This window comes from Portunus trituberculatus, chromosome 46 (assembly GCF_017591435.1).
Source record: "Portunus trituberculatus isolate SZX2019 chromosome 46, ASM1759143v1, whole genome shotgun sequence".
Classification (NCBI taxonomy): Eukaryota; Metazoa; Arthropoda; class Malacostraca; order Decapoda; family Portunidae; genus Portunus; species Portunus trituberculatus.
The window spans coordinates 24,806,747-24,833,083 of NC_059300.1; the positions used below are offsets into that span (position 1 = coordinate 24,806,747).

The 26,337-nt window shown below is 38.5% G+C and overlaps 1 protein-coding gene across 2 annotated transcripts; it reads right to left on the reverse strand.

Moving 5' to 3' along the window:
• Nucleotides 1-249: 249 nt before the first annotated feature.
• Nucleotides 250-22,247, reverse strand: LOC123520015 (acid ceramidase-like). 2 transcript variants are annotated; one of them, XM_045281811.1, is made up of 10 exons: nucleotides 21,646-22,247; nucleotides 19,759-19,799; nucleotides 19,260-19,344; nucleotides 17,710-17,799; nucleotides 14,201-14,394; nucleotides 13,863-14,007; nucleotides 10,569-10,663; nucleotides 8,533-8,662; nucleotides 1,790-2,023; nucleotides 250-1,387 (listed from the first exon to the last, which is right to left on the reverse strand). In XM_045281811.1, exons 1-10 carry the CDS (start codon nucleotides 21,727-21,729, stop codon nucleotides 1,298-1,300), a joined length of 1,188 nt encoding a protein of 395 aa, XP_045137746.1. In that variant the 5' UTR covers nucleotides 21,730-22,247; the 3' UTR covers nucleotides 250-1,297. The 2 variants fall into 2 exon arrangements, with proteins under 2 accessions (XP_045137746.1, XP_045137747.1); XM_045281812.1 differs by lacking the exon at nucleotides 19,759-19,799 and having other exon boundaries at nucleotides 21,646-22,173.
• Between the last annotated feature and the right edge of the window lie 4,090 nt (nucleotides 22,248-26,337).

Genomic DNA, 26,337 nt, shown 5'->3' on the forward strand with positions numbered 1-26,337 from the left:
GTCACTAACTCTTCTTCTCTGTTCTTCTCACATCCTTCTCGTCCTCTTCTTTGTTCTTCTCACATCCAAGAAAAAGTTACACACTATCCCAGAGGTGATTGTGTATAACAAAGTGTATGCTGCTTTACTGCATGGTTTAACACTTCCTAGCCATCTTGCTGTGCCCTATACAATCAAATGAAAAAGTGTTTTACCTACAGAGCCTGTATCACAATTTATAATCTACGTAAGGGCAAATCTAAATCAGTATAAAGTTAGCAAATGTTTAATTTCAAATAACTTTACAAATACAGATAATGAACTAACCTCTCTACTTGACTAGAGAACCTCTTTCAGGAAACTCACAAATTATCATACAACTTTAAAAAGCTCACTTCACTTTTTAATTGAAAACATTTTGAATAACTATATTCTTGCAATAAAAATTCCTCAAGCTATCTTAATGAATAACAGCATGCATATGAATACTGTCAATACATACATTATTTGCATATCTTTTCATTATATTTTTGTCTTTTCAAAAGTAACAATTTGTTTAACACTAAAACCAAGTTATCATTAACATTTCCTTTACTATTCTATTATCTGATGGCCACTTAGATGCATCTCAACACACTTCTGCACTCTGGAGTCAGGAGTTTCTCAGGCTGCATCTCTCCAGTGTCACAGTTGGTTGACAGAGCAGTGCTAAACAAGTGAACACTGAAAGAAGCTTACTTAATCCTTGCTCACAACAATCACAGCCTCAATAAGACATGAAAGGAAAAGAAGTGTTGGCCTTTTAATATTGAGAAAAAAAAAAAACATTATAGATAGGAAGAGAAAGAAAAGCAAAGAAGAGTGAGAAGAAGAAATGCAAGTAGGAGGAGGAGGAGGAGAAGTATAATATTGCAAATGGAGACAAGAAAAGTAAATGATGAAAAGATTGGCAAAAGTGCATGATGCAGGAAGATAAAAAGAGGTAAAAGACTAAAATACTGGCATAGCAAAGTGAATATTGGAAGGATGATGGAGAATGGCAGCATTACAAGAGAAAAGTGTAAACCAAGGATATGGAAAAGAATGGAGAGAAATAAAAGTAGGAATAGAAAGGGGGGAGAGAGAGAGAGAGAGAGAGAGAGAGAGAGAGAGAGAGAGAGAGAGAGAGAGAGAGAGAGAGAGAGAGAGAGAGAGAGAAATTGGAACTGGAACAGACAATAAAGAATTTCAGGAAGGTAGAAGTGAGACAGAAGACAAGGAAATATGGAAGGTTACACAATATAAAGTATATATATGAGGAGTCTCCAGGTACTTAGAATTACCAGGGCCAACACGGGTCATCACAGAAGCGCAGCCATGCCTCAAGATGCCCCTCATTGACCTGCATGAGACTAGTGTATGTGGTCAGCTGCAAGAAGATGAAAAGAGGAATGATTACACCAAGGTTTAGGTCTCACTTTATGCATCTATCTTTTTATTTACTGTGTAATATTTAAAATACCTTTATCCCATTTTGAAAGCATAAGAAAGCAGACAGTGTTTAAAGCAAGGCAAAGCCAAGACACATGACTAATAGAAGTTCATCTCTCATCACTGCCAGAGAAGCAGAGATGGGTGGCTTGACTTTTATTATGCACAAGTTGTAAAAATATAGCTTTCACTTTCACTGAGTCTTTAAACTCTTTTTATATACAACACTTTCATAAGTAAAAAAAATCTACGCTCAATGATGCCTGGAAAAAAGGACATTAGAAACTCAATTCAGAACTACAAAAATACAATGAAGTAAGAACAAACACCTCACACGTACCTTATTCATCACAGGCCGAGTGGAGAGAACATTGTAGAGAAGAGATAGGGAAGCATTGCCCTGTCCTGCCTCATTCAGGCAACGCACAGCTGGAGAGCGGCGATCATCATAGAAAGGAGGAGAATTCCACAGATCGTAGTTGGTTTCCACCAGGAACCAGGAGCTTGACCCTGAAACCTTGCTGCCCAGGTCATCAACGCGGAAGTTATCACGCCAGCGGGTTATGATGCTTCCCTGTTGGTATGTAAATGTGGTGTGTTTCAAGACTTCAAGCATTTGTATTTTGTTTTGTACTTCTAATCTCAATCATTAATGAGATGTTCAAAGTTGGTTTTTAACATTTTTATATAATTTATTTGTTTTTATATTATTGGTTTGTTTTCAACAGGTAGAGAACTTTCCTTTTAGTATTTATCATTTAATTTTACTCTATTTAAGTATGCTTTTTCTTAGGTGTGTGTGTGTGTGTGTGTGTGTGTGTGTGTGTGTGTGTGTGTGTGTGTGTGTGTGTGTGTGTGTGTTGTGTGTGTGTGTTGTGTGTGTAATTCACCGTTTGATCTGCTGCAGTCTCTGATGAGACAGCCAGATGTTACCCTACAGAACGAGCTCAGAGCTCATTGTTTCCGATCTTCGGATAGGCCTGAGACCAGGCACACACCACACACCGGGACAACAACTCCTCGATTTACATCCTGTACCTACTCACTGCTAGGTGAACAGGGGCTACACGTGAAAGGAGACACCCAAATATCTCCCCGGCCGGGAATCGAACCCTGGTCATCTGTGTGTGTGTGTGTGTGTGTGTGTGTGTGTGTGTGTGTGTGTGTGTGTGTGTGTGTGTGTGTGTGTGTGTGTGTGTGTAATTCACCACAGTTACCTACTGGTCACCCAGTCAGCCTTCCTCATTACAAAGGAGCTCATAGATCATAGACTGATCTTTGGGACTGAGACCACACCACACACATATGTGTGTGTGTGTGTGTGTGTGTGTGTGTGTGTGTGTGTGTGTGTGTGTGTGTGTGTGTGTGTGTGTGTGTGTGTGTGTTTACCTAGTCGTATTTACCTAGTTGTATTGTACAGGGATCGAGCTGGGCTCATAGTGTCCTGTCTCCATACCTCCATTTATCTAGTTTTTCTTTAAAGTTATGCACACTATGTGCTGTGACAATTTCATTATCCAGTGCATTACATTTTTCCACTGATCTGTATAGAAAACTGTATTTTCCAATATCCTTCACACACTGCCTCATCCTGATCTTCTTTTCATGTCCTCTTGTCCTTCCATCCTCTTCCGCCAACAGCACCAGGTCTTCTTTGTCTATCTTTTCAATATCATTTACTATCTTATACATTGTTATTAGGTCCCTGCATTCTCTTCAATCTTGTAAGGTTGGCAGTCCCATTTCCTTCAGTCATTCTTCATATGTGAGGTTCTTTAATTCCAGCACCATCTTTGTAGCAATCTTCTGTATCCTTTCAAATTTTCTTATATCCTTTTTAGAGCACGGAGACCATACCACTGCTGCATATTCCAGTCTTGGGCGTATCATGCTTGTGATGATTTTTTTCATCATATCTTTATCCATGTAATGAAATGCCACTCTTATATTAGTCAACATCTTATATGATAGTCCAAATATCTTGCTTGTGTGTTTATCAGGGCTCAGATTCTCTTGTATGATCACTCCAAGATCTTTTTCCTCTTTAGTCTTCATTATTTGTTCTTCTCCCATCAAATAGTTCTCTTAGTCTTTCTTAGTTCCATTATGTGACATTTCTTAGCATTAAACTCCAATTTCCACTTTCTGCTCCACTCTTAGATCTTGTTTAAATCTTCCTGCAACAGCAGACAGTCCTCTCTGGTTTTGATAACTCTTAGCAACTTTGCATCATCAGCGAATAAATTTGTATAACTGTTTATCCCAATATGAATGTCGTTTACATAAACTTGAAACATAATGGGGGCTAACACTGATCCTTGTGGCACTCCACTAATTACTTTACTCTGATCACAATTCTCATTTCCATATCCTTCAAGTAATCTCTTGTCCATTCGAGCAAGGTTCCACGCAGTCCTCCTATGTTCTCTAGTTTCCAAAGAAGTCTTCCATGAGGGACTTTATCAAAAGCCTTTTTAATGTCAAGGTATACTGTGTCTACCAATCCATCTCTGTTTTCAAGTCCTGCAATAACTCTCGAGTAAAAGCTTAATAAGTTTGATACACATGACCGCCCTGTCCTGAACTCAAATTGTCTGTTCAATATGACTTGCTCCTCTTCTAGAAATTTAATCCATTTTTCTTTGATAATTATTTCACATAACTTCCTTACGAAACTTGTAAGTGACACTGGTCTATAATTTAGTGGTTCAGTTGCCTTTCCTCCTTTAAATATCAGTATTACATTGGCTCTCTTCCTCTCTAGTGAAACATTCCCTTCATTTATTGAATTTTTTATTATTTCCCAAATTGGATCCAGTAATTTCTCTTTATATTCTTTTAACACCCAGCCTGATACTCCATCTGGCCCTATTGCTTTTCTGACTTCCAACTTATCCAGTAATCTTCCAATATCCTCTTTGTGCACTGCAATCTCCTGTAATCCTTGGCAATCCAATGTCCTATTAGGTTCTGTGAAATCATCTTCTGCAATGAATATCGTTTTGAAGCTCTCATTCACTATTTCACACATTTCCTTCTCTGTTTGATATGTCTTCCCTTCTTTAATTATTTTTTCAATTGTTTCCTTATTCCTTGTTTTGCTGTTTATAAACTTGTAGAAAAGTTTGGGTTCATCCTTGCTTTTATCCACTATATCCTTCTCAAAATTTCTTTCTTCCTCTCTCCTTACTCTAATATATTCATTTCTAGCATCTTTGTACTGCTGACTGTTATAATCATTTCCCTGCTTAAAGAGTTTCTTCCATGATTTATCCTTTGCCTTTTTTGCTTGTATGCATCTAGCATTGTACCAAGCATGTATTTTTTTTCTGAACTCTATAAACAGGAACAAACTTTTTTTACTCCTTCATTGTTTTTCTGTAAGAGTATGTCATATATCTCTTATACAGTCTTTCTGCACATAATATTACTCCACTCAATATCAGCAAAATAACTCCTTAATTTTTTAAAAATCTGCTCTTGCATAATTTAATCTCTCTCCTTTATAGTCCTCTCTGTAACTTATCTCATCTTCCTCCTGCATTTGCATCTCTAATGTCACATGATCACTTTTCCCCATTGGACTAAGGTATTGTATGATTGGAGGGGACTCTGGTTTCTTTGTGAAAACTAGGTCAAGCAACGATGGTTCTTTTTCCCCCCTGTACCTTGTTGACTCCTCCACCCACTGGTCCATTGTATTAACCATAGTTAACTGTAACACTTTCTCACTCCACTGCCCAGCATTATCCATTACTTCCATCTCTCCAGTTTATTTTTTTACAGTTAAAGTCTCCAACTAAGAGTATTCTTCTGTCTCTTCTTATCATGTTATCTAGGCACTTTATTGCCTCTCTTTGCATATCTTTATGCTCTTCTGATCCCCATGTATTAGTCTTTGGTGGAACATATGTAACTATAATTTTTCTTTTCTTCAAATCTTCTGTTCTGATTGTTACTCCCATTACTTCCACTTTGTCCTCACCATATTGCACATTCTCCACATATATATTATCACAAACCATTATTAGCACTCCTCCTCCCCCTTTATCCTTCCTGTCCCTCCTCCAGGCATTATATCCCTCCTCTTTAAAGTTGACATGGATCTCTTTTTTCAGTTTTGTTTCAACGATACACATTACATACAGCTTTTTCTCTTTCAAATAATCCCTAACTTCCAACATGCTTGATAACAACCCATCTATGTTAGTATAAGTCACTCTTAATTTATTGCCTCTTCCACCACCTCCTCTCTTTTCCTTAAGTATCACTTCTTTAGTCTCATATCCAGAATCATCCAGTAAAAATTCTTCTTCTCTATCTCTGACCTTTTCTCGTTTTTTTCCGTAGCTTCACTTCTTAGCACTTTCTCCTTTTCCCTTTCCTCTAAGTTCATATCTCTTTTTATCCGTATTTCCTTGTGATTGACATTATCGGCCAGCTTCCCTTTTCTAGCCATAATTTCCTCTACGGCCACTTGAGATCTCATTTTCACCTTCATTGGTCTCTTACCCCCTTCACTATATCTTCCCAAATCACTTCCTCCACCTTCTAGTCAAATTCTTGTGTGCTGTCTTGTACTCGTTTGGTAACAATTTTGGCCATTTCCCTTTCTTCACGTTCTCTCGAGAATTTATTTAGATTTCTCTTTTCCCTCATCCCATAAATCACGAAGCTTTTTTTCTTGTCCACTGCATCCCTCACCAAATCTTCCTTTCCTTGATAACTTCTATTACAGCAACTTTTGTGTTCTCTTGAATTTGTTTCCTTACAAATTCTGAAAATTTGACTTTTTCCTCTTCTTGCTCCTGTTTCCATTCATTTCTTAGTTCTTTCAACTTGTTATCACCTAGACCACCTTCTGCCCTGTCTATAATCCCATCCTGCACTTTAGCCTGCAAGCTCTTTAAAGAGCTTTCATAATTTTGGCATGTGGTTTTTAGAACATCATTTTGCTTCCTTATTTTCTGAATCTCCTCTTTCAATTCCTGGTTTGACTTTCTCACATTCAGCTACTCTCAATTTCAGGGCTGTGTTCTCCATTATCAGTCGGTCTTGTTTGTCCATGAGACTGGACATCACCTCCTTCATATACAGTGGTACTTCGACATACGATCGTCCTAACATACAATTTTTTTATATACGACAAAAAATGTTATATAATTTATGCCTTGAAATACAACAATATTTTTAAGATATGATTAGCCATCAGTAGGTGGCGCAGCGATCGCTCGGCTACTCGTGTCCACCCGAACATTCAGCCCATGTTGTGTATCGTTGTTCATCCTTTGTGCATGTATGTGTCTGTGCTCCTCAGCAGTGTGTATTTTTTATTAAGTTTTGTGAACTCAAGACCACATGATCATGGGTCCCAAAAGTAAAAGTTTGGCGAGAAACACACAAAATAGCCTGTATTCGCATACTGATTACACTTAGAAATTCAATAAACGAGTGAGTACAAATGGTTTTCTGCCCACAAGCAACTCTTCCTCTTTGCAATGCAAAAAATCAGAAGTCTCTAGATGTCATGGTTATCAAAATAACACAGGTTGAATGAGGTAGTATCATCGGTTTATGAGGCCTTGCGTCCGATCGGGTTCAGTGGCCTTGGCTAGAGAATGAGAAAACAGGCCCCTTGTATCATCTCCCTCCCCCCCCTCTCCCTCTCTCTCTCTCTCTCTCTCTCTCTCTCTCCTGTTGCCCGTTCTGATACCATTCTCATTCAAAAGTTGTCTCCCTGTATAGAAGTAAGGTGCGCGGGAGAGGTGCTGGAATCAGACACAATGAAATCAGTCGATCGCTCCTACCATCCATCGTTGGTGACACAGTGACGTAGAGCATATGTTTACTCCTGATGAGTGTTGCCAGCTCACAAGCAAAGAAAACGGGAAGAAAATAACCAAAATATAGCCGTAAAAAGCCTAAATGTCTATCGATGTGCCCCGTGCCTTGCGTGATGAACGTCTATCAATGTGTCCCGAGTTTTGCACGTTAAGTTGTTATTTTGAGCAATATAGTTAATTTATATCATGCATACAATAAACATTGTATTTATCTTATATTAAATTTATATTTGGTTGGTATTTAAAGCATGTTATTCATTTATTTTTTTTTTTTTTTTTTGGGTGGGTGGTAAATTCATATCACAAGAACGAATTAATTGTATTTCCATTAATTTCTATGGGAAAAATTGATTTGATATACAATTTTTTTATATACAACAATCATCACGGAATGAATTAAAATCATATGTCGAAGTACCACTGTATCTTAATTCTCTTTCTACATCAATAAGCCTTCTCATATTACCTCATTCATCCCTGAAACCCAAGAAATCCTTTTCTATAGTATCATCAATCAGTTTCCTTAAACCAATAGGGGTTTCTATAAAGCGTTGGTTATCACTGAGCATATGTTTTGGTTCTGCCATACGCCTGGCAGCGCTACTTGGTTCCATCTCTCTCATTATTCATTCTTTATATGTGATCTAACACTTATTTAATTTGGAGATAGGAGAACCTATGGCCCCCTCTTCCCTTATACATAAATCTAGGCCTGAGTCCAACTCCTTTTGTATTAATCTGTGCGAGCTGCTCAGATGCGTGTCTCCTGCTCGATGGCTGCGCTCCGTGTCTGTGTGTGTGTGTGTGTGTATTTACCTAGTTGTATTGTACAGGGTTCGAGTGGGGCTCAGTGTCCTATCTCCATATCTCCATTTATCTAGCACTTATTTCATTTGGAGATAGGAGAACCTATGGCCCCCTCTCCCCCTGTACATACATCTAGGCCTGAGTCTAACTCCTTTTGTAGTAATCTCTGCGAGCTGCTCAGATTTGTGCGTCCTGCTCGACGTCTGCGCTCCATGTGTGTGTGTGTGTGTGTGTGTGTGTGTGTGCGCACAACACTAAGTATTCATATTAAGATGTCTTGAGAGAGAGAGAGAGAGAGAGAGAGAGAGAGAGAGAGAGAGAGAGAGAGAGAGAGAGAGAGAGAGAGAGAGAGAGAGTAGGGCTGACAGACTGGTAGCATCACTTTATAAACACTATCCATCTCATGATGGAGACACCTGACCACTTCCCTCACCTGCCCACGCTGTGCCCCACCCAGGATGAAATAGACAGGTGCCAGCAGGCGAGTGTGAGAGAGGGTGTACTTGGCTGCCTCATACGAGTCTGCTTGCTCCATCACCTCCCTTGTTATGAAGGCAATCCATCTGTGGGAAGATTGAAATAAGACAGTAATGGATTGTTGGTGTGTTCTTCATGAGCCAGTGTCAATTTGGGTGTTAATTTGAGGCTTTGTAAACAGCTATCTAGCTATTATATACCCAGACAAAGCAATCAACACCAATAATGAAGACAGATAATAATAATAATATTCTTTCTTTCTTTTTTTTTTCCATGGTCACTCATCTAATTCATATTTCATCGACATTTCATATGCTCTCAAATCCATTTGGTCTCAAAACTTTTTTAGTGTTGAGAGTGAGTTAGGACAGAGAGGGGGAAGGTGCAGTGGAGGTATGGGATGCAGCACAATACCTAAAAATTCAATTCCTACATCTATTAACTTAATACAACTCAAATTATTATTCCTTCTTCTTTAATAATACTCAACTATCTCCTTATTCTACAGTGAACATCTTCCATCTGCATAATCTTAACTAGAAACTTCATCTCATTTCTAGATAAAAACAACTTCTATAAAGATGGACATTCTGAGTCATATCTAGCAGTTTTTCTTGCGCCCCCAACTGCCAACTCTGTACAGGGGTCTTATTTCTTCAAGTATGTATTACAGCTCACACCTATGGGGGAGGTTCTACTCATAGTGCTTTTCTAGACAGGATGGAATCAAAAATATTTTGTCTTATTAACTCATCTCTTCAAACTGACTGTCTTTCACTCTCTCTCATCCCCAAAATATTGCATCTCTTACTGTCTTGTACTGCTAACCACTCTTCTGATTGCTAACTATATTTGAGGCCCTGCGTGCTATAGTATACCCAAGCGCCATCCTGCTCAAATTTGAGATAATGCTATCACACGGTCAATCAGACCATATACTTTCATGTGGACGAGGTGGATGTGAAGAAATATAAGATAATATACGCGAAGAACCCAATAGAAATTTCTTGGGTTTACGTATTTAGCACTCGGCACACGTATTTTTATGCAGTGCGTGAGGTAAAGTATACACAAGCGCCATTCCCGTGACAATAGACAAAGCAGACTGCTTTTCACGCATGCTAAAGTGTACCCATGCGACATAAGCGGCGTGAATAGTCTCGTCCCCAGCCTCTAGTGCAACCTATAGTATTACTCCCACTCTCGTCCCGAGCTTGAGTTTTTGCTTACAAGCTTGCCATGTAGCACGTGTTGCTCTTAACATATTTATAACATTCAGAAAAAAATTTTTTTTTAAATATTTTATAGCAATAGCTTAACAAAATCATTATCAAACACTCTATTGACACTCACCATCATTGTATAACATAAAAGAACATGCTAATCTCTGCCAGGTGTAATGGTTCTTGCATAAAATGAAAACTTTTTTGCCAATTCCTCGTCTTTTTTGGTTAATGATGTGGGGAAGGGGGAGTGTATCTTAACAAAAAGTTGATGGAGCAAAGTAGAGATGATAGGCTTTAAGATGATGCAAAACCCATTACCCTAGGTGTAATACTCTTCATGATATCAATCTTTAATGAAAAAAAAACTTTGAACTCAATTTCTGAGACTTTTTAAAAATGGTGGATGGGTATACTACAGTACGTGCAGCCTCATATATGCCTCCCTCATGGAGCAAAACACTTTCTATTTATTCTCAGCCCTATTTTGTCTATCTCTCTAAAGCAAGAGTTGTTGGCATTCTTAATCATTCATCCCTTTTTCTGGTAAGCTCTGGACATCCTTGCCTGCATTTATATTTCCTCCTTCCTATGACTTGAGCTACACGGGAAAATTAAATTAGTTAGGCTAATTGAAGAATAGTCAGTACTTTAAATACTGATGGAAAAAGGGTAAACACTATTGAAGTGACTTCTGAAAGAGGTTCTACTACTGTCTTTACTAAACACAAGGATGAAAGAATGAGGAAAGTCTACCTCAATATCTTACTTTTGCTTGTGATCCTTCAGCAGCACCCATTCAAGCAAACCCATAAATCCCCCATCAAGGGAGAAGCGCTCATCCAAGCTGAAGGTGAACTTATCCTGTTGGAGAAGGATGGAAAGGGATGAGAGATGACAGTGTAAGAGATGAACAATTGTATGATGAGTAACAGTGAAAGGTGAGAGAAAGATGCCAGATTGGAGCAGTGACAGGAAAAAATAAAAGAGGGGGGTGAGATGGCTGAGGGAAAAAAAAAAAAAAAAAAAAAAAGTCAATTAACAAAAAGGAACAATGAAGAAAAAGAAATATAAGAACAGAGGAGATGAAATAAAATTCAAGCATAAGAGACAGGGAGCAGGAAAACAAAGAATTATTGTAATAAATCATCAAAGTGTGGAATATATGAAATACACACACACACACACACACACACACAATATACATACCACCCAGAACCAGTGCTTGGGAATATGAACAGTACCAAATGGTAATGAGAAATACTCTAGACAGAATGAAGCAAGAACTCATCAGAAAGGATAGAGTGATGATAGTCGGAGACTTTAATTGCAAAGAAATAGTGTGGGAAGACTATGAAGTGGTGAACGGTGGTGAGTGGGCAGAGGAATTGTTAAAGGTAGCAACAAATAACTTGATGACACAGTGGGTGAGATCACCAACAAGGTGCAGGGAACAAGATGTTGTAGCAAGGTTGGATTTGGTATTTACCAGGGCATCTCTAAAAGAGGAAATTGAACATGAATGTCCCTTGGGGAAAAGCGATCATGATGTCCTAAGCTTTGAGCTGGATACGGAATTAAGCACGAATAAGATTGTGGAAAAATTAAATTATATTAGGGCAAATTATAACCATATAAGGGAGTTCTTTAATGAAATTGACTGGTCCTTGGTATACCAGGAAAGGGATATGCAATTGAAATACGATAAATTTATGGATTTGTATAACTCTGCTGTGAAAAAGTTTGTGCCATATCACAGAAAGAGGACTTTAAATAATAAACAGTGGTTTAATAGAAATTGTGAAGAAGCAAAAAAGAACAAAGAAAAGGCATGGAAGAAACTTAAGAAAAACAGTGATGTATTATCAAGAGAAGTTTACAAAACAGCAAGGAATAGATATGTTGAAGTAAGGAGAAGAGCACAGAAGGAATATGAACAGAGAGTGGCGGAAAATTGTGATAGTGACCCAAAATGTTTTACAAATTCATAAATGGAAAACTAAATATAAGGGAGGCAATAGAAAAGGTAAAAATGGGAAGAAGTATATGAGGATGCTGGAGATATAGCTGAAATTTTGAACGACAACTTTTGCAAAGTGTTTACAAAGGAGGAGCATTTTATGGGAGGAAGGCCTACGGAAACAAAGCAAATGCAGGACATCATGGTTACTAAGGAAGATGTAAGGAAAATTATAAGCAATCTGGATATTAATAAATCAATGGGGCCTGATGGCATATCTGGGAGGTTGCTAAATGAATGTAAGGATCAATTGTTGAACCCCGTATTTGATATTGTGGAAACCTCCATACGAACAGGATTAGTCCCGAAAGAGTGGAAAAGAGCTGACATTGTGCCTATATATAAGAATGGTAGTAGAATGGAACCGCTAAATTATAGACCAGTATCGTTGACTAGTATATTGTGCAAGGTATGTGAAGAAGTAATTAAAGCTAAGTGGAGTGAGTATCTAGAAAGTGAAAACATTCTGAGTGAAAGGCAGTTTGGTTTCAGAAAAGGAAGATCGTGCATATCCAATTTATTATGTTTTTATTCAAGAGTGACTGACATACTACAACATAGAGAGGGATGGGTGGATGCTATCTACCTGGACTTGAGAAAGGCCTTTGATAAAGTACCACACAATAGACTGATGTGGAAACTAAAGAAGATTGGAGGAGTAAATGATAAACTAGTAAAATGGATGGAAAATTACTTAATGGGAAGAGAAATGAGAACAGTGGTGAGAGGAAAGAAGTCTGAGTGGAAGAAGGTAACCAGTGGAGTTCCACAAGGGTCAGTGCTTGGTCCCATCATGTTTTTGATTTATGTTAATGATATGCCAGTAGGAATTGACAGTTACATGAACATGTTTGTGGACGATACTAAAATTATGAGGAGAGTAAAGAATGTGGAAGATTGTAACAAGTTACAGGAAGATCTTGATAAAATATATGAGTGGAGTAAGGAGTGGCAGATGGAATTTAATATAGACAAGACCCATGTTATGAAAATGGGAAGAAGTAGATACAGACCAAACAGGGATTACAGGCTGGGTGATGAGAAAATTAAAGAGACCAATGAGGAGAAAGACTTAGGAGTAACTGTGCAAAACACCTTGTCACCGGAGAAACACATTAACAAGATTTTTTGGAAAACATACAACATGCTTCAAAATATTGGCCTTGCATTCCACTACCTAGATGAAGGAATGATGAAGAAGATATTATGTACCTTAATAAGACCCCAGTTAAAATATGCAGCTTGTGTCTGGTCACCGCATATGAAGAAAAATGTGAAGAAGGTGGAAAGGGTACAGAGGCTGGCAACAAGGATGGTACCAGGACTCAGGGAGTTAGACTATGAGGAAAGACTGAGGAAGCTGGGGCTGACCACATTAGAAGAGAGAAGAACAAGAGGAGACATGATAACTATGTATAAATTGGTGAACAAGATTAACATACTGGACAGAGAGTTGATAAAGGTGACCACAAGTAATCATCTCCAAGGACATGGAAAAAAGCTAAAAAAAGACATCTGTCTAAATGACGTGAGGAAATACAGTTTCCCGCATCATAGCATTGATAAGTGGAATAAACTGAGCAGTGATGTCGTTGACGTGGTGTGTGTCAATCAGATGAGAGATATGACAGGAATGGACAAGGAGACAGGTCACAGAGAGCTTAGCTTGGGCCCTGTAATACACAAATAGGTAAATACAAATAGGTAAATACACTCCTATTTCTCCCTCAATATATGCAATCTCCATCACTCATCCATATCCTTACTCTACTTTTCCTATTCAGTAACTCTCCAGTCATTGATCCACTAACTGTATCCTCAGCAACAATCTTCATTTTCAACATCTGACATATCTTCATATCTATTAAAGAAGTAGAAAAACTGATGAGAAGGAAAGAAGAGTGTGAATGGAGGTAAAGAAGCAACAACATGGGAAAAAAAAAAAAGTTCCTCCATAAACACCTCTTGATCCTTTCTATCCTTTCAATACCATCCTTCCCATGCAGCAGTATTCCTCTTCCTTCCTGAATGCCTCCCACTTGCCTTCTTCACAGCAGTCAGAACACCAACATAACCAGCATAACTGACAGACTGGTACAAGAGCTCTCCACCTCGCCGCCACTCCAACTGTACCACCATAGGCTTCAGCAGCTCAGCCACTTGCCATGTGTGTTCTTTGGGATTCCACCTGAAATGCATTAATTATGCAACATTGTGCCAATGAGATAAGCTGATAAAAGTTTGAGAAGAGGAATTGAGATGACGACATACTTTTGATTTTGATTTTGAACTCCTCATACTTGTGAAGCATACTCCAAATATAGACAGATATACCCCCTGTACAGAGTTAGCAGAGACAAAACACACAATGAAACACCAACCCTAGAAAGAGGCCAAAATCCAGGTTACGCCCATGGTAGAGGCGGCCAGTGCTGTCCTGTACAATGATGGAGGTGCAGAATGTGAATACCTCATAGAAGATATTGTACAGAGTTACCTCAGATACTGGTAAACCTGAGACTTGGCTGATGCCCACCATTTCCTCACGGTAGGGTGACGGCAGGGTGCTGGACAGCTGAAAGACATTAGTAATGAGTGTCTGCAAAGACACTTAAGACCACAGGCTAAGCATTAGTAATGTCTACTGATGGTACTTATTTTTAAGAAATTAGAATAATATTATGGGATAGCTAGCAATTACAGAAGTAATAATGAGAAATATCCTTCTTGCAGTTGCCAGAAATGTTTTTTCCGGTCACTGGGAAAGTAACTTTCTGCACATGTAAAGTTTTTTTTTTTTCTTCTTTTTTAAGAGAGGACTGTCCAAGAAAAAAAAAAAAAAAAAAAAAAAAAAGGAGCCCTCTCAGTTGTCAGTCTCCTTAAAGAACCGATAGAATTAGCCAAACGATAGGGACAAATGTCTTGAAACCTCCCTCTTGAATGAAGTCAAGTCATAGGAAGTTGGAAATACAGACATAGGCAGGGAGTTCTAGAGTTTGCCAGAGAAAGGTATGAAAGACTGAGAATACTATTTTAACTCTTGCATTAGGGAGTTTGACAGAATAGGTGTAAGAGGAAGAAACCTTGTGCAGTGAGGCCACAGGAGGGAAGGCATCCAGTTAGCAAGATTAGTAGCATTAGCATGAAAACAGAGATAAAAGACAGAAAGAGATGCAACATTTCGGTGATGAGAAAGAAGCTGAGGAGTCAGTTAAAGGAGGGGAATTGATGAGACAAATAGCTTTTGATTCTACCCTATCTAATAAAGCTGTGTGATTGAAGCCCTCCCAAACATAAGAAGAGCACTCCATACAAGGGTAGATAAGGCCGTTGTACAGAGTTAGCAGTTGAAGAGGCGAGAAAAACTAGCAGAGACACCACAGAACACCTAATTTCATAGGAGCTGTTTTAGCAAGAGATGAGAAGTAAAGTTTTCAGTTAAGATTATGAGTAAAGGATAGTAGAACAAGGATATTCAGTGTAGAAGAGGGGGACAGCTGAGTGTCATTGAAGAAGAGTTGTCTGGAATGTTGTGTCGAGTTGACGGATGAAGCAATTGAGTTTTTGAGGGATTGAACACTACTAAGTTTTCCATGCCTAATCAGAAATCTTAGAAAGATCATTAGTTAGGTGCTCTGTGGCATCCTTGCGTGACCTATTGACTTCCTGAAGAGTTAGCCGTCTGTGAAAAGACATGGAAAAGTGTACGGTGGTATCATCAGCATGAGTGGATAAAGCAAGAAGCTTGTTTTAAAAGATCATTAATGAATAATAGGAAGAGAGTGGGTGACAGGACAGAACCGAGGAACACCACTGTTGATAGATTTAGGATAACAGTGGCCGTCTACCACAGCAGCAATAGAAAGGTCGGAGAGGAAACTTGAGATGAAGTTGCAGAGAGAAGGATGGAAGTCGTAGGAGAGTAGTTTTGAGATCAAAGCTTAATGCCAGACTCTATCAAAAGCTTTTGATATGTCTAATGCAACAACAAAAGTAGATAAACTTCTGACTAGAAGGAAAGGTAAAAGTTGACAGACAGAGTTTGAAGAGTTTGGCCATGCAAGGTGCAAGAACAAAAGCACAATTTTTGAGAATGATATGAGGGACCCCATCAGGTCCATAAGCTTTCTGAGGGTTTAGGCCATTGGGGGCATGGAAAACATCATTACGAAGAACTTTAATTGATAGCATGAAATAGTCAGAGGGAGGAAGAGAAGGAGGAACAAGCCCAGAATCATCCAAGATAGAGTTATTAGCAAAGGTTTGAGAGAAAAGTTCAGCTTTAGAGATAGAACTGATGGCAATGGTGCCATCAGGATGAAATAAAGGAGGGAAAGATGAAGAAGTAAAGTAATTGGAAATGTTTTTGGCCAGATGCCAGAAGTCTTGAGGAGAGTTGGAGTTTGAAAGATTTTGACATTTTCTATTTATGAAGGAGTGTTTGGCAAGTTGAAGAACAGACTTGGCATGATTCTGGGAAAAAATATAAACTGCATGAGATTCAGGTAATGGAAGGCTCAAGTACCTTTTGTGGGCAACATCTATAACATGTATAGCACAAGAACAGGCTAAGTTAAACTAAGGTTTATGTTTAGGTTGAGAAAAGTTGACAAAAAGAGTGAGGAATGTACGCCTCCATGCCAGACACTTATCACTTCTGTTATACATTCAGCACACAGTAATCAATCCAGGGAAAATCAGCATAATACATCCTCAGGTCCCCATAATTGGCAGAGGCAAAATGCCACAGGCATCTCTGCTTTGGGGGATCCTGTGGAGGGATTGGAGAAATAGGTCAATATACAGATATGAGGTTATAATCAGAGGAGCCCAATGGAGAAGATAGGGCAACAGCATAAGCAGAAGGTTTAGAGGTAAGGAAAAGATCAAGAATGTTGGGCATATCTCCAAAACAGTCAGGAATACGAGTAGGGTGTTGCACCAGTTACTCTAAGTCATGGAGGATAGCAAAGTTGAAGGCTAGTTCACCAGGATAGTCAGTGAAGGGAGAGGAAAGGCAATATTAATGGTAAACATTAAAATCTCCAAGGATGAAGATCTCTGCGAAAAGATAGAGACACAGAATGTGCTCCACTTTGGAAGCTAAATAGTCAAAGAATTTACTACAGTCAGAGAAGTTAGGGGAAAGATAGACAGCACAAATAAATTTAGTTAAAAAGTTACTTTTGAGTTGAAACCAGATGGGGGAAAACTTGAAAGATTAAGTCATTGTGCACATAGGTGAAAATGAAGATAGAGAAAGTAGGAGGGAACAGACAAGGGGCTACTGTCAGATGCCTCAGACACCTGTTTCAGTGAGGAAAAGAAGATGAGGTTTAGCAGAGTAAAGGTGGTGTTCTACAGATTGAAAATTAGATCTATGACTGCAAATGTTGCATAAGTTAATGAAGAAAAAGTTGAGGGAAGTGTTAAGATATTTTGTGTCGACACTGATAGAGCAGTCCAACCTGGGGACATCTATGCTCCCCTCCCCAGAGGGGGACTCCGAAACTGATGTAGGAATCACCATTTTCTAATTTCAAGTGAAGAGTGTATATGTGTAGGAAGTGCTTATATTTTTGTGTGAAGGAAGAGAGTTGTCTTTAGAGCCCTTGAGTTGTGAGACACAAAGGGAAATATTCAGCGACTTCACAGCTAGCTTTGATGGTGAGTCCACAGCACCCCCTGAATGATCCAGATCTGAGCTGGGCAATCAGGACCGGTCCAGATCAGAACTAGTGACATTTGACCTCACTGGGAGTAAATTATCCTATCTGTAGGTATCTACTACTTCCTCCAGTTTGTCACTTTACATATGCCAGAACTATGATAAAGATTTTCTAATGACCTGATATATAAACAGGCATACCAGAGATTCAGTGTGCCTTACCTCCTCCAGATGGTCGATGACTATTTGAAAGACTCGATCCCCCAACACCATTCTTGTCAGGTTCCTCACATGACCCACCAGTGCCACCATCTGTAACATCATTACAAAAATCACCATCACTCTTATTACCTGACACCACTGTTTACATTACCACTGACATACATAATACCCAAAAACATCCATAAGCCAGCATTCTATATGCCAGAAAGTGCAGATCTCCTTTTCAACAACAGCAATATTGCAACAAAATACTTGAAAGAAAGGAACATAAATACTTAGAAGAAAGGAGAAATAAAGTACAAGGAAAATCAACTGATATTTGAGAGAAACTAGAGAACATAAGAGATCAGACTATAAGAAGAAACTGTACAAAAGACAGCACCAGAGAGGAGCCACTGCAAAGGCCAAACCTCCTAACCTTCTACCACCATCAACACCAGCATCCTTTTTGTACCATGCCCTCAGAGCAAGGTGCAATGGGAGGCTATTTTCCTTTAATTGCTGAAGTTTTACATTTGCTTACAAAGTTACTTATTTCTGTTTTTTCTTTAACTAACTATCTATCTATCTATCTATCTATCTATCTATCTATCTCTCTCTCTCTCTCTTTACCACATGAACTACGACAAAAATAAAATAAGAAAGATAGCTATGGTATATAATTATGTTTTTGCACAGGGGTTCCTTGAGACACACATTTTATCATGAGGGTTACGCAGTGGTAAAAAGGTTGAGAAACACTGTTCTAGAGGAAAGAAGATGAAAAATGGAGACTCTGAGCCTGCAGGAGAGTTTTCCAAAGGATCTTACAATATTTCACATGTCAGAATTTAAGTAAGTCAGCAAAGATTTAACCCTATTATGCCAACTAATGGAATTTCTACTGTACCATTGTCATGGTACCACCTTTACCATTACCTCCTTTACATTATCAAGATTTTTACAGGAATGAAGACACAAACAAGCATACAGGGAAGTAATAATAAACACATTAATTAACAAATTCATCATAACACACATAGGGAGGTAGTGGAGTAATGGATAAGGTGATGAGTGTGGAATCAGGCAGACATCCATGCGTAAGTTTGAATCCCGCCACATACTGCTTTGAAGCTATGCCATTTGTCGAGTGGTTTAAAGTTACCTACATGTCACCATGATACCCAGGTTTAAAGTGGTTACACCAAAGATACGCTTGGGTGATGATATGGGCCCTAATATGGATACCACTATAAATAAAATTGCCTGCACCACTAATGGGTGGAAGCTGAACAGCACTTCCTATATATACTCTTCAAGTAAACCTAAAAGCACTATAGGCCAAAGCGTTATAAAAAAATAAATAAATAAAAAAAAATAATAAATAAATAAAATGAAGTAGATGAAGAGCAACATCAACATCAACAGAAGAAGAAGAAGAAATGAAGGAAAACTGGGAAAGGAAAAGAAAGAGAAGACTAATTTACAAAACATGACAATATAATGAAGGAACAATGAGATCATAAAAAAAGAAGGAAATTGATGAGGTACATGTTAAATTCTAAACTTGCCTGTTCCTTCTTGTCAGTGATGAGTTGTGTCCATCTGTCTTCTGGCACAAGGTCCAAACTGATGGTGTACTGGGGAACTGCATTGCTGGGGGACAACATGAAGGGAAATGTGAAAAATTGTTGAGAAAAGACAGGCCTTGCATGTGATAGGGGACGAGGTAAAGGGAGAGTGAGAAATTCATGAAGACAAGAATATAACTGAATGATTTATATATATGTGCAGAGAGAGAGAGAGAGAGAGAGAGAGAGAGAGAGAGAGAGAGAGAGAGAGAGAGAGAGAGAGAGAGAGAGAGAGAGAGAGAATCTAGTAACAATGGATGAAGAGAAAAAAAAATACAGAGATGAAAAATGTTGGATATGAGTTAAAAATAATCTTCAGCCAAGTATTTTAATTCTGTCAATGACCAGATGGCAGGAGTCAGGTGAGAGGACATGACATTTTCAGAAGACCACTGATACTTTGCATTCCAAAGATATCCACAAAATCTTCAGATCTTACCTTTTATTTGGGGGAAAAGCATTTTCCTCACATCCCAAGAACTGCAATGAAGAAGTTATTATTCACCTTGATGAGTGAAAGACAAGACAAACCCTACAGTCATGCAAGAGGCGTTAGTTACCTGGTTATTACAAGTTAAAATTCAAATAAACAAACTTGTTCTGTCACTAAATATGCAGAAACAAATGCACAATTAGAATGTAAACAATAACTGAATTCAAGGTGTCTTCACCTGCCATGACACCAGTGCACCAGTATGGACAAAGAAGATTAAAATGATCAATGCCTGTATACACTTATTTGTTCGGTTACATTAGATTTCGTGTGGATAAATGTCAAGAAGGACAATACCATTGATCTCATGATAACTGAACTTACTAAGGTCTCATACACTACTATTATTTAGTTTAATTTGTGAATTAGAATAAAAAAAAACAAAGATATTGCAGACAGGTCTATTAGAGATACAGTTATGTATTCCTAAACTAAATCCAATACCAATAATAATGCTCTCTCTATTATTGAACTGCCTCCTCAACTGTGGTATATCATTAAATGTGGGGTGTTGCTTGGCAGAACACCATTGTCTGTTGGTTCTCACTTTTCCGTACAGATGCAGCTATCAAGGCAAGGAAAGGCATCAAACTTCTGAATCCCATGCTTTGCAAGCAGCAGAGAGAAATAGTCAGGTGATTATAATAGTCAGTGTGCCACCCTTAAGACTCGGTGCTCTGCCTGGTGTGAGTACCTTATTTGAGGTGTCCTGCCTTGGAACATTATGGAAACACAGGTAAATTGATCTAAAGGTTGGACAAATTGACTGTGAGAGGCCTTCCCAAAGGATTACTTGTTAGAACACAATACAAGCACAAAAACGTTATTGATCAGACCTAGATGTTCAACAAGACCTCGTTGGGTTTTTCTGTTGGCTTTGATTGTTCTAACTAAACAATGATAATAAAATGTGAGAGCCTAGTAAAGTTAATACAATCATGAGATCAAAGGACCAAAATGTTAAATATTTTCTTACTTAGGTAAATATTAAGACAAGGCATATAGTTCTATCTAGGTATATAGTACTAATGCTTTCAGCTTTTAACCCCCAACAAACTTGGGGACCTGATGGAAAAGTAAAGTTTTTGGGTGGCAAAAGCTAAAACATAGTCAAATGTCACCTCTTACTATAAAAAAATATGTGAGTTATTATTGCAGTTGTTATGGGGGGTGTCATCTTTGATACTACAGAAAAAAATTCCAGAAATCAGGAGTTAGATTTCCAGAATCTCCAGAAATAGGTAGTCTATATGTACCTCTTTAAGGACACTAATCTAATCTATCATTACCTAACCTAACCTAAGTTAGGTTAGGTTATTGCCTTATTGCCCAACACTAAAGGGAACCTCCATCCTTCCCTTCAATTTCCTAATCTAACAATAGCAAGTTTCTTTACCTTCCATATATGAGAATATTTATGCATTTATGCTGTAGTTGACAGGAATATCTTAACTTTCTGTCATACTAAACTGATGTTAATCATATTACATTTGAAGCCATGCACAAAACTCTTACAATTATACCATATAAAATATCCATCACCATAACATTTTGCAGACATGTCACACCCCCACCTCACACTGTCTGGCTGATTATCTAGATCAATTGTATTATTTCCCTCTTCATATGAAAGTTTATATGGCACCTAAAGATTCCAGTGTGAAAGCTAGGAGGAAAACGTAATAAATATATAAATTAATAAGGTCGGAAAATGTTCCTTCACCAAACACTTGTATCATCCTATTTGCCAACGTAACTGCCATCAGATTTAAAACACAATGAAAATATATTTTCTTTAAGGAATGACGTGACACACACACACACACATCTCACCGGGTTTCTCAGCGTAGAAGCACCAGCCAAACAGAAGGCACAGCTGAGGGTGAAAACTGTTAAGGTGCTCAGTGTTGGCCTCATCCTGTCACTTCTCAGGACTAAACGCGCCTTCTGACAGATGGCAAGTGATCGCTCGTCAACCACAGCTGATGCCTCTGCCAGCCAGCCCACAGGAAGAGGTTAGCGTGTGCTTCCTCACATGCAGCCAGCAAGACCACAAATAAGTACGCAGGATGTCACAGGCACTGGCACGTGATAATGATTCATCCACGCTCACTGTTCTTTCCTTTATTTACTTTTATTTATTAATTATTATTATTTGTGTATATCAGCGAATTCCATGAAACAAGAAACAGAACAGAGTTGCCAATTTCAAAAGTTTTCCTATGTCCTTCAAACATATCTCACTGCCTACATTGTCAGGTGTGAGTGATAACATTATCATGATTCACGAGTGACTCCGTAATAAGAAAAAAATTAAACTGCGAGCTACGCGATACATTTACATCTGTATTAGCTACCAACTCAACCTATGTCAGTATAAACTAAAATAATACATAGTCGCACTCCGCAAGGAAGTAAAAAGAATACTTGACAGGTGTCGTATTCACTTGGAGTTAAAGCGACGCAAACATCGTTTGAACTTATTTAATTCTTTTTATTTTTTCAACTGTCTATATTTTCTAAGTAATCATTATAGTTCCAGAACAGTCATATCATATCTTATTTTAGGTAATGTCCTGAATGAGTACTATTAATTTGGCGATTGGAAATATTTCTGATAAGTTTTCATGTTGGAGTTAGCGCCGTGAAGATGTATGGATCCTGATGAGCTCAAGTTTTCATGTAGTTCCATATCATCACTACTGTCGCAGACCCCCTTGGTAGCAAATCACTCTCCTTTATTTCCTCTTTTTTTTTTTCGGCTGAAATAGGGCCTAGAGTCAAAATAGAGCTAAGTGCAGTTTCTTACCTCCAACAAATGAATAGCGAGCTGCTTGCCTTGGTCATCTTAATGTAACCAAATTAAGCCTAATCTAACTATAAACTCAAACTAAACCTAACCGAATTAAATCAAACCTAACTAGATCTTATCTAATTAAACTAAACATAAACTTCAAATTTAACCTGACTGGACAAGTAAACATAATATAAAAGTGCTGAAAATAGCCAATAAAAGAAATAGTAAAAATAAAATTGCTCACGGCGTCATTATTAATTAACGAGACATATACATGTACTGTACATGGAGTTCAGAGAATACAAGCACATAAAATTAACCAACTGAACAGAAACAGTGGACAACCAAAGCTGATGTTTGGGCGGACAATCTATACGCATCTATGAATAATCATGAACGGTGTGTGTGTGTGTGTGTGTGAGTGTTTGATCTGCTGCAGTCTCTGACGAGACAGCCAGACGTTACCCTACGGAACGAGCTCAGAGCTCATTATTTCCGATCTTCGGATAGGCCTGAGACCAGGCACACACCACACACCGGGTCAACAAAGCCACAATTTCTCGATTTACATTCCGTACCTACTCACTGCTAGGTAAACAGGGGCTACACGTGAAAGGAGACACACCCAAATATCTCCACCCGGCCGGGGAATCGAACCCTGGTCCTCTGACTTGTGAAGCCAGCGCTCTAACCACTGAGCTACCGGGCGTGTGTGTGTGTGTGTGTGTGTGTAATTCCTCCTCGGTCGTCTGCTGGTCACCCAGCCAGTCTTCCCCATTACGGAGCGAGTTCAGAGCTCATAGACCGATCTTCGGGTAGGACTGAGACCACATCAACACACAACACACACCGGGAAAGCGAGGCCACAACCCCTCGAGTTACATCCCGTACCTATTTACTGCTAAGTGAACAGGGGCCACATATTAAGAGCCGCGCCCATTTGCCTCGCCGCTTACCGGGACCCGAACCCGGCCCTCTCGATTGTGAGTCGAGCGTGCTAACCACTACATTACGCAGTGTGTGTGTGTGTGTGTGTGTGTGTGTGTGTGTGTGTGTGTGTGTGTGTGTGTTAGGATATTGCAATTATCCAAACACTCGAAAGGAGCTGGCTGGATTTGAAAAGATGCATTTTGAAAATAATAGAAAAAAAGCGAAATAAATAAAAAAAAAATCTTCCAATCACACCTCGATTACTTCCGCTGGCGTATGATGAGAACAACTCTGACGATCTATTTCTTGCCTTTTAAGACCATAAAAGCACCTATCAAAAAAGAGTAGCTCTACAGGTGACAGTTCATGTATTATGATATGCAAACCTACGTCCACTCGTCCTCCCTATCCAGAAATGTATTTAATCTTATAAAGTTCCTCATAAACTAGGCGCTACCATTGCATCAAGGTGGGTTCACATATGTCAATATGCGACTGGAATTGCAAGTCAGTAGAGTCTCCTGCTGCATATCGGTGCTTAGCAAAACAAGATCAACATGTTGGTCTTGTTCAGTTGATTTGCCACTTTGTTTACGTTGTGACGTCACGGAGAAAGTATGAAAATGTGGTGTCGATGTAGAGAAGAAGATTTTGAAGTTGGTGAGGGAAAAAGAGCACATTAGGAACTCTAAAATTTAAGTGAATTCTACAGCAAAAAATTCTTACGCAAATCGGCGTTCGAGGAGATAGCTGCCACTCTCCAATGACTGCTTCCCTCTATGCAGGGTGGTGTTGGAGGTGAGCATTGAAATAGCATCCTATGTATACCCAAAAGTAGGTGAAGAATCACTTCGTTTGATTCTTCCCTTTTCGTCAACATATATTTGTGAAGCAGGGTTTTCAGCTCTTATTATCCTGAAAACAAAACAGCGCAATCAACTTGATGTAAAAAATTACTTGCGTTGTGCGCTGTCTTCCTTCAAGCCTAGAATTTCTAATGTTGTAAGAAAGAAGCAGCAGCATCCATCTCACTGAAATAAACTGTTCACACCATAGAATTCAAGCAGTCAGTTTTTTTTTTTTCAGTATTATTATTCAGTATTCATATTTAGTTTGTGGAACAGTGCATATCTTGGTTACAGTTATTTACTGGAGTTATTAAGTTTCCTTACGTTTCAATGGTGAGAATTCGTATCATTATTTACATGTCATCATATTTGATATTTAGTTTATAAAATTGTGCTTCAGTCTCATAAGTATTTCCAATTATTATATGCCATGTTTTCAAACTATTTAGCTCTCGGAACTGTAAGTCAGTTTTGCAAATTTGCTAATGTTTAATTTTTTTTTCCTCCTTCCTTTTGAATCAAATGTTTAGTTACTTAGAAAAATGCCTCGTGAATGTATTATTTGTTTGATTCGCTTTCATTTTTAAAATTCAATGCAAACAGAAATTGGTTTTCCTCAACAATGCTAGAATAGCAGTACAAGAAAAAAAAATACAATTTCACATAAACAAAAAAAAAAAAAAAAAATGAATAAAAAAAAAAAGGAGAGGGGACGTGCGAGATTTGATAACGCATGTTGTTATGCTCCCTTGACCTCTGATCAAGGGTACAAATGTGTCTGGAAGGTAAGAAACAGTCAAGGACTCAAGGTGTGGTTCACGCTGAGAGAGGACGGCTACCTATGAGTCTGAAGTTCAGACTCATAGGTAGCTCATAGGTAAGATTGACTTACCACTAACAATTCCTCCACCCTATTAAATCTGTTCCTTTGCAATTGTTGTGGTCTTCTGGATACGCCAGTTTTATAAAAGAGCCACTCCTCATTAACGACATGACAGCTGCCATAATATTTACTGAGATATGTCTACTTGAAACTAAACTTGAAGCATCCATCCCTAAATTTTTGCCTCCATCGCTGTAACAGATTAACCTGTAACCATCTAGGAATAACTGGCGGAGGAGTTATTCTTTACATTCGGAGTTACTTGCGTGTGATGCTATAGTCATACAGCTCACTACCAACACTAATCCCAATGTCCCCATTGATATACAGTGTCTGTCTGTCCAGCTAACAATTCATTTAAACATTTTATTTTGATCAGTGACTTTTGTTGATGAAATGCCTTCGTCATTCCTGTATCTGAATAAAGACTGCTTAAAGAGTGCACATCACCACGAGCAACACGGCAGCGGTGCATGCAGGCGTTGCCGGACGCAGGGACAGGTAGAGTTGGAGAAAATTACTTACAATTTCAGTGGAAAGATTGTGGTCACAGCACGTTTACTTTATTTATCTAATCAAGTAGAACACAGCCATTAACAATTTAAATTTCTTTGTATATATATATATATATATATATATATATATATATATATATATATATATATATATATATATATATATATATATATATACACATATATCACAGTTTTGATAAATCACATATGGACATGTTATGTAACCCCAGTAACTGATGTATCTTAGTCGAGGGGCGTGGAACACTCTTCAGCCAGCACCCAGAGCACGGCGGGTCCACTAAACAGCGTGGCGCATCACCATGTCAACTCCAAGCCGTAGGGAGGGAATCACGACTGACTTTTTCTCAGGTAATCATACTTTTCAGCAGCTCTTTATAACTGATAGATATTCCTTGCACTGTCACTCCACGCACACTCAAGCCGATTTGTTTTGTACTCTACAGTTAGCAGAACAGTTTGATTATATTAATAACTGCATATGGGAAGGTGGCAGTTTTGACTATGTTCTAGATGTAGGTTAATCACACAAGC

Excerpts from the sequence above, each read along its gene's own strand:
- LOC123520015 (XM_045281811.1), bottom strand. The coding sequence starts at position 21,729 with ATGAGGCCAACACTGAGCACCTTAACAGTTTTCACCCTCAGCTGTGCC. Across the intron at positions 19,800-21,645 it reads CTTCTACGCTGAGAAACCCG|TTCTTGGGATGTGAGGAAAA; the intron begins GTGAGATGTGTG and ends TCTTCATTGCAG. Across the intron at positions 14,008-14,200 it reads GATTTTGGCCTCTTTCTAGG|GTGGAATCCCAAAGAACACA; the intron begins GTTGGTGTTTCA and ends AATGCATTTCAG.